Source organism: Pteropus vampyrus, unplaced genomic scaffold (genome assembly GCF_000151845.1).
Source record: "Pteropus vampyrus isolate Shadow unplaced genomic scaffold, Pvam_2.0 Scaffold166, whole genome shotgun sequence".
Classification (NCBI taxonomy): Eukaryota; Metazoa; Chordata; class Mammalia; order Chiroptera; family Pteropodidae; genus Pteropus; species Pteropus vampyrus.
The window spans coordinates 2,721,193-2,741,048 of NW_011888947.1; the positions used below are offsets into that span (position 1 = coordinate 2,721,193).

The 19,856-nt window shown below is 46.0% G+C and overlaps 1 protein-coding gene across 1 annotated transcript in view; it reads right to left on the minus strand.

Annotated features, from left to right (window-relative positions):
• The window catches only part of CRISPLD2 (cysteine rich secretory protein LCCL domain containing 2), a 51,965-nt gene that overhangs the window by 13,898 nt on the left and 18,211 nt on the right, over nt 1–19,856 (minus strand). Inside the window, exons 6-12 of the mRNA XM_011370278.2 lie at nt 16,032–16,175; nt 14,273–14,333; nt 11,423–11,489; nt 10,794–10,924; nt 8,963–9,006; nt 7,608–7,680; nt 5,102–5,177 (exon numbers count right to left, since the gene is read on the minus strand). Coding sequence (XP_011368580.1) covers nt 5,102–5,177; nt 7,608–7,680; nt 8,963–9,006; nt 10,794–10,924; nt 11,423–11,489; nt 14,273–14,333; nt 16,032–16,175 — 596 coding nt within the window. The remainder of the gene's footprint in view (nt 1–5,101; nt 5,178–7,607; nt 7,681–8,962; nt 9,007–10,793; nt 10,925–11,422; nt 11,490–14,272; nt 14,334–16,031; nt 16,176–19,856) is intronic.

Sequence of the window (19,856 nt, forward strand, 5' to 3'; positions counted from 1 at the left end):
GCTGCACAGTACCTGGGACCCAGTAGCCACCTGTGGAGTGACCAAGCTTCCAACCACTGGTTAACGAAGCCAGCATCTCTTTCACGAAAAGAGCAAGAACGTGAAGAAGACAAATCCTGTATGATTCTACTTACACAGGTATAAAAAGGCATCGACTTCACAGAAACAGAAAGTCGAATGGCAGTTCCCAGGGGCTAGGGGAGGGGGAATGAGGAGTCGCTGTTCAGTTTCAGATTTGCAAGATGAAAAACTGGAGATCTGTTACCCAGTAACGTGAATATACTCAACAGTACCAAACAGTACATTTACACCTGGTTAAGAGGGAAACTTTTATATTATAAGTATTTTACCACAATTAGAGAAAGAGATAAAGAGAGAGGAAGAGAAGGAGAGAGAACACTAATCCCCTAACTCAGAGGAGAATGTTTTCTAGAGGTCATCTGTGCACCCAGAGGGTGCTCAGTCCAGCCTCTGTCCCTGAGTTCCTTTGTCCCCCCATCCTCGCCACTGTCCCTGGCCCATCTGCGTTTGGAAGATGTCTCCCGAACTGCCTTTTGAATGAGACAAGCAACCTATCTAGCTCTTTCCTAACATCAGACATGAGAGAATGAATTAAAATAGGCTCTTTGAAAATCTGAACTATTACTGGAGCAGGTGCTTGTTAACTGACCAGAAGTTAACAGCAGCCTGCTCAGAAACTGCGACCTCCCCTCTCAAGGGATCCGCCCCTCAGATTGTCAGCGACTGCCTTGTCCTTCAAAACCCAGGTCATTCCAGAGAAGCTAATGGTTTTGTATCAGGAGAAAAATGCTTCACAGCAGAAGGCCCCTCCCCACTTGTTAATATTGCTATTGGAAAGGTGGAGGGCCTCAGAGCCAACACGCACATTCATGTTGAAGACTGGAGAACTGGATTTCTTGCTTTCCGTGACTGATTTACCTGGGTAATTGAAGGCCAGTTTTTTTTTTTTTTTAAACCCCACATCAACACATCTTGTCTTCTTTAATATAAACGAATGAGGACAGGATTCCATAGCCTAAAGTGGCCTCCTGGGAGTCTGCGAGGCTCAGAAGTTACAGGCAGAACTCTGTGAGCCAGTAGGGTCAGCAAGAACCTTCTTGGGTTCAGCACTGAGCCCAGGGAAACTGCTCAGTCGCAAACTAGGATGGTTGGTCACCCTCTGTGCACCAGGGAGCCCCTTTTTTTTTCTTGGAGAAGGGATCTATAACTTTCTGGTCCTCAAAAGCTGTTGTCTCCCCAAAGATTAAGAAGCAATCAATGTGCAGTCATCCCAAAGAGAAGCGGGAGACTTTTGAAGTGAAACGATTATTTTAGAATTCCTCTAAGTTCTCACCGCTCGTGGGGTGAGCTTTGTCAGTGAGCACTAGCACCCTACTGTTTTTACTGGCAGGCAGAACTGACATTTTTTTCTGCCTCTTCCGAGTGTTGCTCACTCTGCTAAGGGAGTTCCCAGAAGTGAGGCCCGGGACTATTTCCCGCTGGAGCTCCAGTAGGGACTAATCCCTCTGGTGTCCCAAACTCGCCTTCCTGCAGGCCCTGACTGGGGAGCGGCATCCTCTTGACTAAATGCTGCCAAGAGGCGGTGTCCTTTGCTTCTGTGCCCTCTATGACAGTCCTTTGCCTCCTATCCCTGGAGAATTTCTGGATACCAGTGGCATAGGAATTTTTTGTGATAACATCAAACCATGAACCAGGAGTACGCAAACCTCACACCCATGGCCAGATATTTCTCACGCAATAGGCCCGGTACCATCTGTTATCAATACATCTCCAATCCAACTCCCCCTCCCCATGTCCTGCAAACTCTTTTCCTTCCTTTTCTCCCCTCCTTTCTCGCACGCCTCTCCTCTCATCGAACTTCCGTAAAGATACAGGTTGTTCACTTTCTCTTCTCAGGGCCCCACGGGACAGGAATATCTGAATATTTATTAGCAATTGTTAGCAGCAGAGATCTAGTCTCAGTGTAGCTAGAAATGAATCCTGCTTCCACCAATTGTTGCCTTTGTGGCCTTGGATAATGATTTAAACCCTCAGAATCTCTAATTTCTTAGTATAAAGTGGGGAGCATCATAGCTAACATTTTTGAGCATTACCAAGGCAGGCCCTGTTCTAAGTTTCACATGCATTGATATAGTAACTCCCAGTAACCCTACAAGGTAGATTTTATTATTATTCCCTCTTAACAGGTGGCAGGCTGAGGTTCAGGGAGGTCACATAGCCTGCCCAAACTTACTCAGCTGGCAAACGGCAGAGTCTGGACCGCCACTCAGAGCCAGCAAGCTGTACACTATTCTATAGGGAACAATAATAGCTTAAGAGGGCTATCATGAGGATTCAGTAAGATCAAGGGCTGAATGCAGGCTTGCACACAGTAAGCACTCAATAGATGTTCGTTAATAAAACAAATATCACCACCATAATCACTACTGTCACTATCATCATTTATGAAAATTCTCAAGGGACTGTCATCTCTAGCCCAGTGGTACTTGAAGTGCAGTCCCAGGCCAGCAGCATGAGTATCACTGGGGAACTTGTTAGAAATTCTGATTCTCTGGCTCTACCCCAGACTCGCTGAGTCAGAAATGCTGGGGGTGGGACCCAGAAATCTGTTCGAACAAGCCCTCTGAGGGATTCTAATGAATGTGCGAGTATGAGAACTCACCCAACCACCAGGAGAGGCACGGAGGACAGAAAAGAAAACCGAGGTTCGGCGGGGGGTGGAGAGGCTTGTCCACCATCTCACAACTGGTAAATGGCACAGATGGGACTTAAACTTGCATTTTCTGACCCAGACTTTGCTCTTGGGGCTACACCCTGATGCTTCGGCCTGCAGCTCACCACAAAGCGAGGGGCCTGCCAAGTAATGCACTCGGGTGAGCAGGCAGGCACTGCAGCGCTATTAGGCCCTTCGAAGATCTGGAGACAACTCTCCCAAAATAAATCTCTTAGCTAAACAGACATTTTCCAAAAGGCATCATCATTTCCCAGAATACAGAGTGACCTAGAAACCGAGGCCAGAAAAGAGCCTCTGAAACGGAGGTAGCTGTCTCTCTTCCCTCCTCCCTTCTCTGTTTCCTCCTCTCCTTTTCTTCTCTGTTTCTCCCTTCCCTCCTTCTTTCACTTTCTGAAAAACTGTTTAAGCATCGACTATTGTAGTATCTTCATTTATTTTTTCTTTCAACAAATGTTCATTGAACATGCATTGCGTGCCAAGCCTCGTCGTGAGCACCGTGGGTTCCAAAGGCTCAAAACTGTAGAGAACAAGTTAGCTAAAGACTGAACACAGGTTTTCACTCACGTGCCTGTTCACATCAGTGTAATGACGAGTACAGGTACATCCGAGCAAGGCAAAATAGAGCGGGAAAAGGACAGAGCCTAAGGCAAGACACCCCTTCACGGCATCTCGTCTTTGTCATGTACTAGCTTGTGTGATCGGGGGCAGGTTATTTGGAGCCTCACTTTCCTCCTCCGTAAGATGGGGCTAACAAAACCTAGAGATGGTGTTTTTAAAGAATCTAAAACACAGTAAAAGACACCTTTATGTTATTACTGAATTTTCATCAAGTTCTGCTTGCATTCTAACCTCTTTTTTTTTTTTGGTTTTGTTTTATATGTTTAGCTGTTATGTTGTTTGGTGCATATAGATTTGATTTGCATATCTTCATAGATTGTACTTTTTGTGTCACTGCATAATTCATTGCGTTGTACTAGTCAGCAAGCTTAACTTTAAATTCTGCTTTAGCAGATAGAATATTGTATTGCCAGTACAAGTGAACTTGTTTGTTTCTTTGTATTTGGCTGGAATCACTGGGCCCATCCCTTTATTTTTTAAGTCATTTTAAAATCAAAATCTCTGTCTTTCTTTTTCTTTTTTTTTTTTTGTCTCTCAGATGGGTGCCAGTGGCTTCTTCGGAGATCAGAAAAAGCCCTCTCCCCAAGGTGCCCGTGGGGTTACCGCCCTCTGTGGCCTGTCACCCTTGCTGTTCTCACACGGTCTGTCTTTTAATAGCAGACTTTGGTTCAGACATTTAGTATAACGATTGATATACATTATTTTACTCCTCCATTAAACCGTTAGAACTCAATTTTAGCTGAACAGCTTTTGAGAAGAAAAAAAAAAAAAACTCATTTAAAGAGGAAAGAAAAAAGATGGGGAAAAAAGGCTAGCCATGAGGCTGCTTCGACTTCACAGAACTCAGTGTCCTCACATTTATAGTAATCTGGAGCAAACGAAGGCAGATGGAGGCAAAGGTGATGGCGGCGGGTGACACAGAACCATAAAAGTGAGAAAAAGCGGAGTAAAAATGCTAGCGGGGGATGAATGATGCTGATCCAATCATGGAAAAGTAGATCTAAAAGATGCCCTGGACTAGAAAATCCCAGCTGGCTCATTCAACGGTGAAGTAAATGGCTTGGCAAGAAGATCACACAGCTTGTTGGGCAGAGCAGTAACCATAGTCACGTCTTCTGAGTCACCATGTCCCTAAACCCTGGGCAGCTAGAGGAACTCAACTGTGTTCCAGAGGATTCATTTAAGAAAACTCAGGCTAAAGCTTCTTTGCTAAAGTTAAGAAGGAAATATGGACGGACAGGCTCTAATGTCATAAAAGTGGTTATTAACAAGAAGTAAATTAGTGCGATTTGCATTTTCTTCTGTGTGCTTTTAGTTAAGTGTATACATACATAGCCATAAAGAAGTACAGTGAGGAGAGTGGGCCGGTATCTATAAACACATCAGGAGAGCTGGAAAAGACTACTAGATATCTGGAGAAATGGAGCAGGTGATGCACGAAAGTCTTCACATTAAAAATGCACGGCAGCGAGGAAGCGGGATTCGATTGACCGCACTACGAAAACGTTTGTGTAAGATGAGGTACACCCGCATCTGTATTCATAAGCACACACAGGCGGAAGTACCGATATCTCTATAAATGGGAAACTAGGGCAATGGCTGCAGAAACGAGTGGTCTAAATTTAGCTAGAGGCACAGAAATGAGATCTCCAGTGTCCAGTATCCAGACCTTGGAAAGCGGTTTCTGAGGCTTTGAGAGGTAGTCACCGAAAACGCCAGCATACTCACGTCTGAGTAGATGTTGGTCCCAAACACTGGAGCCCAGTAGGACGGCTCGTCTTTGCAGTGTGCCGGACAATGAACTCTGGAAACCAAGAGGCATTTGTGTGATGCTTATGATGAACAGAAAACAAAACTTCTTGAGAAGCAGCTGGCCCTCTTTATTTGAATTTCAAGGTTTAAGTTCTTAGATGAAAGGAAACAATCATATTGTTTAGTCTTTAAGAAAAAAAATATATACTTCTCCCACCCTGACAGTGGTGAAGATATTTTCCCTCTTCTTAAACAGTTCATATAGATTTAAAAAAACCCCAAACAAAAAAAGACACACACAAACACGGTGAAAGGGAATAGATACCGAGTGTGGGACTCTAAGAGGTTGTACCTCCCGATCTTGGGTGTTGGCAGTTCATACTGTGGGTACATTATGGAGATTATAATCAATAGACTTTTTAAAAGGCAACTTCCCTGTGTGGAGAGGAAAGGGTGGAGGGCCCTCACCTCAGTGAGTCACAGAATATTCCAGGGAGGGGGCGCTGATAACCTGAGGCGGAAAAGGGGTTAGATCACTGCTGTGTCAGTCACCACATCCTTGCCATCCGCACACAGGATGAGGAGAGCGCCTCAGACTAGAAATGGGTGGACCTCAGATGGTTTGACAGACTCAAACCAGGAAAAAGCATGAACTTTACTTAAGAAAAGGTCTTTTGTCTTTATTTGGAACAGTACACCACGGGCTGGGGCCCAGGGACCAAGAAACCAAAATGGTGCCCGGAAGCCATTTGGCCCCAACACAGGCAAGATTCTGGGAGGGAAGAGAGCCAGGTAAAGGGATTGAGAAGTTGAAATGATCCTGTGAGGGGAGGAGGCAGGAGAGCGGGGGAGAGAAAGATGTGTGTGTGTGTGTGAGATTTAACAAAAGAAAAAAAATGTAGGTAAGACGGTTCTTTCCTACATCTTCTAGAATAGCAGGTCAGAAACTCATATTTTGGATACTCATACTATGTCGTTTTTCTTTTTGTTTGTTTTTGCTGAAATTTTTTTCTTCTGCTTTTCTTTAGTATTTGGGGGAATCTACTAAAAGGTTGTTATTGTCACTTGAACATTCAAGGAGAGGTCGGCATGTGGTGGTGGCAGTGGCGGTGGGAGCCAGTGAGAAAGCTTCCTGACGAAGGCAAGTAGCAAACGGGGGCACTCAGGGACCCCATCCCGTCTCCTCTCTGTCACTGGCACCTTCCCAGGGTTTTTTTCTGCTCACACCGATTAGTGTTTAGGTCAGTCTTTCCCTTCAAGAATCCACAAGCTTCCAGGCACAGGATAAGGGTTCACAGGATGCTATATCACCCAACTTTTGAGAGGACCTAATGGGTACTTCAGAGACAAATGCTATGAGGACACTTTTTATTTTATGTTATGATGCCTCATTCTCTAAAACTCAGCCAGTGAAGGCTTGGGGAGACACATGTAAAACCTACTCCTTAGACAAACAAATTGTGGCACATCTACAGAATGGAACACCACACAGCAACGTGGAAAAAATAAACCCTATACACCCAACAACACAGATGAATCTCAAAAGCATTATGCAGAGAGAAAGAAGCTCAACACAAAAGTCTTCATACTATGACAGCTCCATTTATATGAAATTCTAGAAAAGGCAAAATTAGAACGAAAGAGAATAGATCAGTGGTTGGCAGGGTTGTGGGTAAGAGGTGGCGGGAGAGGGTCTGACTGCAAGGGACTTTTCTGGGGTGATGGAAATGCTATCTTGATTGTGGCGGTGGCTGCATGAGTGTGCTCATTTGTCAAAACACGTTGAACTGTATACTCATCAAGGGTGAATTTTATTGTGTGCAAATTATACCTCACAGAGCTGGGTTGTAATAAGCTATTTCTAAAGTGATCCATGGAAAATACTGCAGATCAAGAAGAAGAACCAATGAGCTGATTTAAAGGGGAGAAGCAACTTCCAGCTTCCGGAGTTCTGGACTGATCTAAGAGACCAAATGACACATCTCAAGGTCTATCTGAGGGGGCTCGGGAAGAGCTGGGTGGCAAATGAAGTCATTGCTATAAACACAGGTACTCTGCCTGGTGAGTGGAGGCGACATCATGTGGGGCGCAGTCATTTTCTCAGTTAAGTTCCCAAGAGCAGGACTCTGGGGACCGGCTCCCCACAGGGCTCACTGGAAGCTCCTAAAGAGGCCAGTGGCCTGTGGGGTCACTCTCAGAGATTTGGATTTCAGTGGTCAGGGCAGGGGCCCTGGGAATTTGTGCTCTTAATGCCCCTCAAGCGACTCCAATGTGCTGCCAGGGTTGAGAACCAGAGGTCTCAGCGAAGGTCTAGTGGGCCCTTGACTTTGAGCATGAATTGACTGATTTGCTGCATGTGCACATCCAAGGGCCACAGCTAGAACTCTGCTGTGCTTCACTGGCAGCAGATGACCCCTAGCCCGGCACGGCACCTTCTTCTCTCAGCCCCTGTGTTTGGAAACCAGATGCCAGGGCGCCTTACCTTGGGCAGTGGGTCCCTGGCTTCTCGAATGGGCAGAGTTGAGCGACAGTGGTGTAGCAGTCCAGGTCCTGCACTGTGGACAGCAATGGTGGAAAAGGGTCAGGTCACCGGCAAGGGTCAGGTGACGAGCTGGGCCGTAGGCTACTGGTCCATAAACTGAGTCGCTAGACACCTACGTCCTAGGGGTTCACTTGGTCCTCAAATAGAGCTGGGATGAGAACCCAGCGGGTGTCAAGCCCCAGGGCTCCTGGCTCTTCACCTAAGGCCATTCAAGGGATAAGACAAAATCTATGGCCCAAGTGGGTTTACTGGTCAAGGGCATTACCACCTGCAATAGTTTCTTTATGGATCAACAATACTTTTCTTTTGCATAGTGCTGTTCCATTTTGAAGCCTTTCCCTTAATTATCACCTTGGATCCTCATGGCAGGTATTATTCTAATTATACAAATGAGGAAACTGAGGCTCAGAAAAGCTGAGACCTCGCAGGGCATGGGTGAGAACACAGGTTTCTATTTCCCAGCCTAGAGCTCTTTCCAAGGGGACTGGTGATGTTTTTCTTCAAAGTCACATGTTGTGTTTCAACAACAGATGTAAGAAAACGGTTCTATTGCTGGCTACCTGTGGTCTCTGACAGCATGCCCTCAGCTAATCCAGGGCTGGGCAAACTTTTTCTTAAAGAAACAGAGAATAAATATTTCTAGCTTCCTAGAAATATTAGCGTTGCAAATATATGCAATAGCTTTTGTAGCAGAAACCAGCCACAGATGATGCATAAATGAATGGGCATGGCTATGCCCCAATAAAACTTTATTTACAAAAATAGCCATAGGTAGGACTTGGCGTGAGGCAGGTAGTGACTATAGCATGCTCTCCCATGGATGCATCCCACCCTGCCACATGAACATACGCCATGTTTCCCTCTCATATCTCTGGCAGACATTACTAATCCATCGAACTCTGTATTCTGCTGAGCCCAGAATGAGGCCTCAGACTCCTTTTCAACACAATGTTCCAGGTAGCCACTATCAATCAGTAGAAATCAACATCTCCTATGCAACCTATTAGCTACTCTTGAGACCCAGGAGCTGCTATTTCTGTGACATTCAGCTGGAACCCTAGGCCAGTGTTTCTGGTTCAGCACTCTAGGGCCAATGCCAAGTTCAGATACATTTAGAAACTAGTTAAAGAACCAACCTCCTCAGGAAACTCTTGAAAAAGCCTTTACAATGCTGAGAACAGCAATGTTAACAGGCACGATAAACATTAAATTGACAACTAAGAAGAATAAAATTTCCAGGGAAACCCAAATAACCTGTGTATCATGGTCACATTAAAAAAAGACCGCCAGCTTACCTTTTACTTTTGACACTGTGAACGAGCTGGAAGCTTTGTATTTGCTGTAAAAGAAAACATTAGGTAAATGCAAACAGAATGGTTTCTATAAGTGCATGCTTGCTCCTGTACTTATTTTATTTACATGCTCAACATTACATTATCCAACTTGTTTTCCATCAGCCTGAAAGCCCTAAGAACATTCTAGAGCGGGATCTAGAATGAGAACTTTCTAGAGCATGGCTCGTTAACATCTTTGTGCCTAGGACCCCTCTGGCAGCCTGATGAAGCCTACGAACCCCTTCTCAGAGTAATGATTTAAAAATGCATATGATAAGTTTAAAAGATTAAAGGGAAGTCAGTTATTATTAATGTCACTAACAAAGTATTAAAACAAATTTGTGTTTGAGTAATAGCTGCACTTTTTTTCTTAATGCATTAAAAACAGAATCTAGAGGCGGGCCTTCTGACTACTGTCATTTTAAGGTAACAGTTCCAGAGATGTCTGCAGCAAGTGGATTTCTACCAGTGAGAGAGTCACCAGACCCGCTGATGCTGCTCTGGTTTGGAGCCAACATTCGTAACGGAAGGAAATGCGACATTTCAATTAGACGTTAGTGAAAATAAAGCTTTAATTTGCTTTGCATTGATGTTTGCAGACTCTCTGAATTCCACAATGTGAAGAATCCACTTTAGAACAGAAATGGCTCCAGGACAAGTGTCCCAGGCAACACAGGACCCGAACCTGGCCCAGCCTGACAGCTGAGCTTTGTCGTGGCCAGCGTTGAGGTCATCCAACTGACATCTCTGCAAATATCTTCTTTGCTTTCATTGAGACTTCCTTGCTCTTTTTTTCGGTTGCTGTTTACGTAACCCCCAAGTCCCTAGCTAAGACAGAATCTGGAATACTCCAACACCACCTGAAGAGTCAGACTTTTCAAAAGGGATTGACTCACGTCATTTTTGAAATGTTCCGAATGGCCTCACAATTCAGATGGGACATGCCGCCTTGGAACAATTGTGGGAGCATTTGCTCAGTGCTTTCCTGGCCTCAGACCCTGGAATGGGCCCTGTCATGGGGAACCCCTGACACGCTGTCTCAGTCTGGATTAGCTGGGTATGAGCCCTGGGGCCGACTATGGCCCTCATTTACAAGTGAGGGTGCTGCCACCCAGAAGGGATGAAGAAACAGGCCCAAGGTCATGCACGAGGATGAGGCAGAGCCAGGTCTGTTTGACTCCGTGACCTCTGTCAGGCTCCACACTCCTGGATCACTTTAGCCTCTGATTCCACAGACAGATCAAGACGTGATCTCTTGCTGCTCCTCATGGCCTCCCTACTGTTCTCCAAAAAGTCAGAATGGTGAAGATGGTCTGACTCATCAAAAGCATCTACAGAACATTATTTTGCAAAAGGAGTAAGAATGGTTTAAAAATGAAAAGCCTCATTTTTAGGAAGTAAGAAGTGCTAATCCAGAATTAGCTTACGAACGCAAAGACACCAGCCAACCGTTAATGGTGACGTGTCTGAGGAGTTCTTGGGGACTAGGAAGGGAGAAAAAGCAGGAGTCAAAACCCAACCAAATTAAATACACACACACACACACACACACACACACACACACACACAAGGCACACGCACACGTGTGCGCGCACACACACACACACACACAGAGGCCCACTGGAATGAACTGTGTTAAATTGCCTATGAAGTGATTTCTGAGTTATGGGTTTAAAGTCATCTCTGTTTTTTTCCCCGATTCTTTATTATTGTTCAGTACTTTTTGAAGTTTTGACAATATTTTTATAACCAGAAAAGAAGTTATAAGGAACACTGATCATGGAATAGTTACCTCAAAGACTCCACACCATTTCTCTCAGACTTGACGAAAAAAGGGACCTTCCCATTCCTAGTGATGTCCACCAGGCCTCCTCTGTCATCTAGGATCCCGTAGTGAATGGCAGCCCGGCATATGCTGGACGACTGGGGGAAAAAGTGGGGGAAGACCATAAGTGCATTTGAAGTTATCTCTGTCAGCAATCTTTGTCAGAAATACCCAAGATGCTTGTCTTCAACCCACAAAAAGTCAAAAAGTCGGGCCAAAGCTCACGCCGTCTCTGACTCTTGCTTCTCTCTAGAACACGTCTTTGTTCCTGGGGTTGCTTATCTTAAAAACTCATCCGAGGTGTTTAACAAACTAAGAACAGCGACAAACAGCCCTTTCTCCCCATGCACTGGAGCATATTAACGCTCCGTCTAAAATGGAGACTGATCTTCATGGGGGTTGGCCCCAGTACCCAAAGGTCGCCTCACAAGTCTGTGAGCCCATAAATACGCACAGATCAGCGGATCATTTCTACAAATGCAAGGTTGGACGAAGGAGGAAACAGAAAATCTTACATAAAAACCACCACCCTTCTTGAACAACACATGACAGCATTTCAGACACAAGCCATTTAAAGAAATATTGGCCACACTCACACTTTCATAAAAGAGAGTTCCAAAAATCTTTGCCTTGTTATTCAGGCAGCCTGCTGGGCACTGGTACCTGATGGGGAAGAAAGAAAAGGATTTTCAGAGGTAAACACGTTGAATAAAGCTCACTTATTTTTTTCTTCGACGGCTCTATTATTACATATAGGAAAGCTTCAGTGATGTAGAATCCCGAAAAGAAAAAATCGTCTTTTTTTCGAACAAATCACAATTTACCCAGGCTGAAGTTTATAGTCACGTGGACACAATTACAGATTCAATTTGACCTTCTTAAGGACTATTTTCATGTGCATAAGACTTATGTTTAAGGCAGAGCTGTGAATACATGGACAGTTCACAGACAAAGACAAATGGCACAAAAGGTGCACACGCGTACACACGCACGCACACACACACACACACACACACACACACATCCTCAAACATCAGTCATCAAAGAGGTACAAATTGAAAGGAAGTGCGGTTCCCCAAGTGTCAAATTGCAAGTTTTTTTTTAATAGAATACAACTCGATGGTGTTCATGTTCATGGAAAGTATAAATTAGTCTTTCCAGAAAGCCTTAAATTCATTGATTCTTGAACTTTTCTCATAAGTGTGTATCCCAAGATAAAAGTCAGAAGGTTAGACCCACAGGTTATTCCAACTGTGAAAAACTGGAAATAAGCCAACAGGTGTCAAAGGAATGGCCAAACATTTTTGTGTAGCCTCATGTCAAAGTGTTACAGGACTACTTTTTCAGGACTGCTTAGTGACTGACTGGGAAATCTTAGGTGAAAACTAACATAAGAGATCGCATAAGCGCATCCTAATCAGTGCACAGAAAAAAAGTTTGGGAGGGATGACAGCAAATTGCTACCGATATTGAGGAGATTCTGGACTTTTTTTTCATTATACTTTTTTTTTTTTTTTGGTCGTTGTTGTTTTTCTGAATTACAATGAACAAGAATACCTTTTAAAGTCAGAAAACAAGCCCAGGAAATATTATTTTTGTAAAAGTACTGGGCATAGAAAACTGATGTGCCAGGTGGTGGGAAGGCTTGTAGGCAAGAGACTGTAAATGGTCTCATGTTTGCAAGCGAGAATGAGTTATATTTCTTGATAGGAGGCCTCTACCAGTCTTCGTGTGGACGGACCCCTGCCTTTTCCCCACCTGAGGAGGGTCCCATCTGCCCCTGACTCTGGAACTCTTTCGAAGCTGTCTAACAGGAGATGTTCTCCAAATCTTGTAATTTTTTTCTTTTGAGTACTCAGCCATGATGCTCTCATAATGAACTTGCGGGCTAGAGAGTCACACCATCACAAAGAAACAACTCAGGAGCGTTCCACAAATCCTGGACCCACGAGTTTGTGGAGTGGATATCCCTTCCAGATGCTGCCTTCTTTCTGCCCAATTTTCCCAGCACACACAGAGATGTGCAAATGTCCCCAGCACTGTGCACAGGAACAGTTATTGCATCAGCCACCATTGCCACATCTTGCTCATCTCACCGACAAATGGACTGTTTACTTTTGCAGTACTTGCTGGCCTGTTGCCAGCTGCTCATGGGACAATGTATGAGCCTCTTGAACGACCTCATCCTGCGTTGCTCAAAGTCTCTTTCATAACACTCCTGCCAAAGGCTGAGTCAAGTGTTCTGACAGGCCAAATGCCAAATCCCCATGGTATAAAAGAAGACCTGCTACCTACTCTGTTTAGCATACTTTAAATGATGTGATTCAGCTTTAGATGAATGAATGACAGAGTCTACAGGAAGACGAGTAAGGACCCCTCTACCAATGACATGGTTTTCCAACCATGATCTTGAGGTTCTGTATGTGGCTGCTGCACCTGTTGGCCATTCGCTGCCAGAAAGAGCAGCCCAGCAGCTGCACTGCCAAAACCAAACTCATTCTTCTTGGCAGACATTCTTCGACATCCAAGCGGACAATACTCAATGACTCCAGCAGCTAGATGAGTTCATTCAACTACCTGAGGCTACACTGGCAGCTTCTCCTCCGGGAGTGGCCACCAGGAAGCGGGCCTACTCAGATTGTGCAGCAGGCTTGCTGGATCTGTCAATAGCCACGGCACTGTTGGCTCACATGTGCCCTGAACAGAACTCTGGGCCACCCTGCGACCCCCTCACACAGGGAGGTAGAATGGAGCCCCCAGTTGCGCAAAAGCATTAGTCAAGATCGTCTCATGTTTATAGCACATCTGCCACATGCACATCTGGCATTTCTACAGTTTGGAAATTCCTTTTGAACTAATAACCCAGAGCATCTGTAGTTTGGATGCCTCCTTCCTACTAATATACATCCAGGCAGGAGGAGACCCAGAGTTTGGGCCAACCCTCTAGGCCAAAGGTTATCATTTAGGGGTGATCTTACCCCTCAGGGAACAATTGGCAATTTCTGGAGACATTTCTGGTGATCACAGCTAGGGAGGAGGTGCTCCTGGCATCTCGTGGGTCCAGGCCAGCGATGCTGCTTGACAGTGCACAGAACAGCCCCCACCACCAAGGATTATCTGGCCCTAACTGTCAGCAGCGCCAAGGTTGAGAGACTCGCGTCTAGGTTGCTCTTTGTGTGCCAAGCTCTTAACGAATGGTGGCAGTCAGAGGGAACTCTGGGATGTCGTGGTCACACTAATCCATGACATGAAGCAAGCTGAGTTATGTCCCGTTCAACATGGCACACCTTTGGTGCTAAAAGTAGAGAATGCCATTTTTCTGTGAGTTTCCACCTGGCTTGGTTTAAATGGTCATCAACTGACTGATCATAATGTGACCTATAACTCACAGCAGGTGCTGCAAAGGGCTGTAGGGAGTGAGTGGTGAGAGGGGATCCAGACTTTACCTGTTGCAGGTGGACCCTTTGCACTTGTCTTTCAGCTTGGTGTCGCACCTCACAACTTGGGCTAGGAGAGAAATGCAGAAATATATATCACAGCAAGAATCGAGAGAATGAGTCTGAGTTAGAAGACCCTACCCCTCTGCTCCAAGGAATTTTCTGGAACATTCTGGAATCCATGCCATAACGACAGTAGAAGCATTACCCAAGGGCTGCAGGCTTCAATGGTTAAGGTTCGAATCTAAGACCCAACACTTTATAGTAGTCATGTGGCATTGAACGTGTTTCTTCCCCTCTCTGAGGTTCAACTTCCACCTGTAAATCATGGGGATAAGTATGGTGGGTAGTGTTTCTGTGAGCGTTAAATGAGAAAGTAAATGTAGCCTTGGAAGGGAGCCTGGCACACAAGTGTCCTGTAGCTCTTCAGAACTCTGGAGGGTGGAACTTACAGCCCTTACCCAGCCTGGCAGGTGAGGAGCCAGCCATTCCCACCTGTGTCATCTCTCTCACAGCTAAGATGACTTTGCCAAGCTTTCTTTTTTGTTTATTTTATAGGGACAGATCAGAATCTTGAAGTAGAGAGAGTTATAGCTGGATAAAAAGACATAACGTTATTTTTTAATTTTACATTATTTAAAAAAAAATGGAATAGTTTAAACTTCTGGACAGACAAGAGCATCAGCATATTTCCTGGTCAGTGATGCTTTAGGGTGGTTAAATGGGCAGAAAGTCTGGGGAGAAGACACTTAAAGGCCCAAGAGGATGGAGAGACTGGTGGAGGAGGGGTAGAGAATAGTCAAAGAGGGGAGGGTTTCTGAGAAAGATGGGCACGAGGTGGGGCCCTGCTCGGGATAAGTCTGGTTTTATGCTATTGGAGGCTTAAAATCAGAGGGATCAGAACTGCGGGCAAGAGAGCCCGTGCCTGCTGCCCTGTCTGTCAGAAAGTGCCCTTCGTGGGCTCCACGCCTTCAGCAAAGGCGCCACCTACCCAGGTGCCCAACAGCAGCGTCATAGCAGGTTAAAATGCTGAGTTCTAGCCCAGGCAGACAGGGCAGAAAGATGCCTGGGGAGGTGAGGGGCACTGGGGACCAGGGGAGGAGAAGTCGAGACAGAGGTGAGCATGAGAGCATTCTAGGGACTTCTAGAAGTCTCAGGGAAAACATTCAACCTCCCACCCAAGGGGGCTGTTGGAGGCAACTTGATGATGACCTTGAAGTACAGGGAGATTTCTGCTGACATGGTTGGCCCACATTACCACAGATAATCCTCACGACAACCCGCATGGACATTATTGCTCCATTTTATGGATGAGTAAATCAAGTCTCAGAGAGTGGAGTGAAGGTCTGAGCCACAGAGCCAGTACCTGGTAAAGAAGGACCGATCGGAGCCCCCAGAGCTGGCCTCCCGCCCTGCACGCTCTGCGCTCTCCCTTAGGGGGACCGGCATTCTCAAGAGGAACCCAATTTCTGCCCAGGTCCCCTTTGAAAGGACAAAGTCTAACCTTAAAATATCTGCTTGGGGAGAAAGTGCCACTCAAGCACAGTTCCCATCAAGCTCGCTTTTGAAATGACTTAAAAATATCATTTTTTAAGAAATGTCTTAGGGTCGTGCTTTTGCAAGCTGCACCCCACCCAGCTCCGGCTGTCTGTGGACTCGGAGATCTCTCAACCCACCGGCTCCCCTCCTCCACCCACCCCAAAGAAAACTGCCCCCTTTCCCAAATGACTCGCAGGGTGACAGAAGGCAGAGAGGGAGCCCGACTCACTCATGTAATTCAAGGCAGACGATTTCTTGGGCTTGGCGGGTCTGATCACCCTTGGCTGGACCCAGACGTGTTTCTCTTCAGCAACAGGAGCTGTCTCTACCTCGTTCATCTCGTCTGTTTCAGGTTTTTGGTCGTAAGTCTCTTCTTCATAGTGGAGACAGAGGGAAAAAATACATGCTGGGATTCAACAAAAATACACTTAGGAAAAAAAAATTTGGAAACTCAACTTGTTTGAGGTTTCACTTGACAAAGATTCATTTCAGCGGCAAAGAGAAAGTTGCATTTCAGAACAGACCTGGCCACGTGGAATTCTACCTGCCAAGGTGAGTTGGACAGGCTCCGCTCGCTGTGTGTGCTTTGGACTCAAGAGCAGCTGGGCCGACCAGAGGTGAGAAGGCCCCAGTGCCCACATCTGGATTATAATAATGGTTTCTTGTCCCACCTCCTCCTGCACCATCATTTGCTGAAGGAAGCACATCCTCTGACCCCAAAACAGCTGCTTCCCCTTAGGTCCCTCTGGCCCTAGGTTTCATTAGGGGAGGGGTCTTCCTCATTTACAAGCACATCGTGGTATATAAAAACCCACATCAATGGTCTTGGGCCCCACTGCCCCTCATCACCAGCATGTCCTACACCCTTCCCCACCCGCGAGTCAAGATCACTTAATGAAACTCAGCTCCTTTCCTGCACTGAAGTTTTGCTGCCCAATAACACTGGACCTATCACGTAAAACAAGCCAGAGACCCAACTCCTGGTTTAAAAAAAGTTAGTTGGTTGGGTCCCAATTTTTCCCTACCCAAATATTATTTCTCCAACCAGGTTTATGACCCCCATATTTCAAGACATTTTAATTAACTGAAAATAAAATTCATTTAATCTAAGCATCAGTTTATTTATATTCCAGTTTTCATCATGAAAGACAATTATTAACTGCTGACCGGAATCTGTAATCAGGCCACCAGGATACCAGACAATAAATTTCGGCCAAAGCAAAGCAAAGAATTGAGATTTTCATCTGCTTGAGTGGCCTTCTCAAAGATGAATTGATGCACATCTCTGCTGGGGGGCCCTGTTGCACCTTTATAGCTTGTACCCCCCTCTCCCTCATGTGGATCAGAGTTGGAAAACCCTGCCCTCTAAGCGCCCCTCCCCACCCCCCCAATGAAAGAGACGATAGATAGATTTGGGTAAGAATGATTTCAAGGAGAAAGGAAGCACCCCGCAGGCTTTGTGTCACTGGATTAAACTTCAGTTCCCATCAGGTGATCAAGTAAGTGTTCGTTGGTCCCTCAGCCTCAGTCCCACTTCTCCTTAAGAGTGATGACCTCCCTTCTCCGAAGGGCGGACCAAGGGTTTCGTGTCTATACCGGACAAACATCCACATGAAGGACAGAGGAGTGGTTCTCCAATGCTTTTCAAGGCTGGAGTATTCTGCATCTATTTTACCAGCCAATTTCCTCCCATACAATCAGCATCCTAGGTGAACCCAGTGCTGAGGGGAGAATGGACGAGATTTAAGCCAGGAGATGAACTGCAAGCTTGAGTCTCAAGTCCATTCTGTCGGAGCTCACGGACATCCAGGGCTGCTCCTGGGCAGCTCGCTCGCAGCTGTGATTTCACCAGCACCTGCCTTTCCCACCCACTGTAAATCCCCGAGGCCAGGAACTGGCCTGTTTCACAGCCCACTGGACACTCGGCTCCCAGCACACAGTAGTTGCTCAACAAAATTCGCTAAATAAAGGATAAGTGAAAACCTCAAAGAACTCTGTCTTTGAATTCCTTTGAACGAAAGATATTCCCAGTGAAGTTTAAAGACATTTGGGAAGGGAATTCTAAAAGAATCATTTGTAGCCAAAAACTATTAGGTGAAATCTTTACAAAGACACCGAGTTTGCAACACCGTTTGGCACAATCAGCCGTCTCTGGTTGGCCTTCCCGTCAATGTGGCCACTCAGGTTTGCCCTTCATTGAAAGCCAGAGCTGTCTCTGGAATAAGCCGGGTTTTCTTCCACTGGCCTTTAGGATTTTTATACCTCATAATCGTGGCTTTATTTAGCCGAATATAGTTTGGTAAAGCAGTCTAAAGCATTTGAGGGCTCACTATTTAAGAAAATGGGCAGACAGTTTTTGCCCTCAGACACACACATGAAAAGTGGAATGCTTGCCCAGAAAACTGGCTGTATTTGAGCACATCCTAATTAAGTGCCCCTGTGTGGACCGGTGCAGGCCTGGGGAAATTCCATGCCGAGTTCACGGCAAGGCTACCATGAACACCGTGCTGCCCTGGATCAGGGGTCTTGGGACACACAGCATTGCTTATGCCAGTCTGCAGATTCTCACTTGGTTCCATAAGTGGTGACAAATTCACAGCTAATGTTTACTGAATGTGGACCAAATGACTGCCTGCCATTCGGCTCTTCCCCGGCACACTCTTGTGACATTTTCTCATTGTCCTAGGAGGCATGATAAAGCCCCATTTCACAGACAGGCAAACTGAGGCCCAGAAAGGCTAAGCGACCTGCCCAAGCTCACATAACTGACAGTCAAACCACCTTTCCCAGAAGCCCATGCCCTTAATTGCCACATCTGGCAAGGCCTGAGGGATGGAAACCTCTCTTATGGTCTTTCCTTATCCCCGCTCCATCTCCATTATAGGTCAAGGCCCTGCCAGGCCTCCCCAGTAAATGCTGATTAAGGAGCTTATGCAGATAAGCCACTTTACAGGAGATTTTCCGCAAGGTTAGCTAAGAAAATTGGAACGCCCACCAAATGAAGTTGGATATTTTCCACCAAAAATAAAGAAACAACTACAGAGGTTTCATTGGGTGAGTAAACCAACATCTAAGGTATCTTTGTGTGTATTTGCTCTTGGAAAATAACCCTCTGTGGGTATGGGGGGTATGTGCATGCACACGACATGCAGAACACACCTGCTCCAATGTCCTTGGAGGCCCTGGAGTGAACCAGCAGTTTAACTATAGGTGATCAAGCTTCAAGGAGAGTCTAGGTGCGGTAAGAACAGGGAGGCAGGTACATTATGAAGTCAGGGAAGGCTCCTGGAGGAGGTGTGATACCAGAGCTGTGTTTCCAAGGAGGAGAAAGCATCTACCAGGTTCCAGAGATGGATGAGAGAAGGCCAACATTGCCTGCCAGGTGATAAAGGACCCCATGCAGGCAGCCCTACTCGTACTTCTCCAAAGAGCTAAACATCTGTGTTTTTAAAGCGCTGACTATGTGCAGCTGGCTGTGCTAAAAACTCACATCCCCCTCACCGTATCTTCCCAGCAAATCTTCTACAGAAAGATCATGTTATCACTGTTACCAATGGGGAAACTGAGGCTCAAAGAAGGCAAGCGGTATGCCTGAGTACACACAGCCAGTAACGGTGGAGACGACCCCGCTCCACCTGTCCTTAATCTAGACAGTTCTGGCCCAGTGCACACAGAGACCCCTCACGATGGGAGATGCAGGAGGAAACCCAATGGGCATCCTTCCCTCAAGGTCCCCACATCTGATGGGGACTTGACCCCTCTGGGTGACTGGACAGCAGCCGCAGGACCTGCCTAAATAGGAATATGGGGACAAGATCTTAACCTCGACCTGCATTCTTCTTAGCCCCCCGACACCCACAGGAGTTGACACAATTGCTCTGTTTTCAGATGAGAGGACCGAGGCTCAGAGAGATGAAGTGACCCTCCCAGGGTCCCCACAGCTGAAATGTGGTGGGGTTGCTATGTGCTGGCCTCTAAAAACCATGCTGTCCCTCAAATCCAGGAATCACAGGGGAACTATGGGGAACACTTCACTAAAGACGGGCGTGAGGAG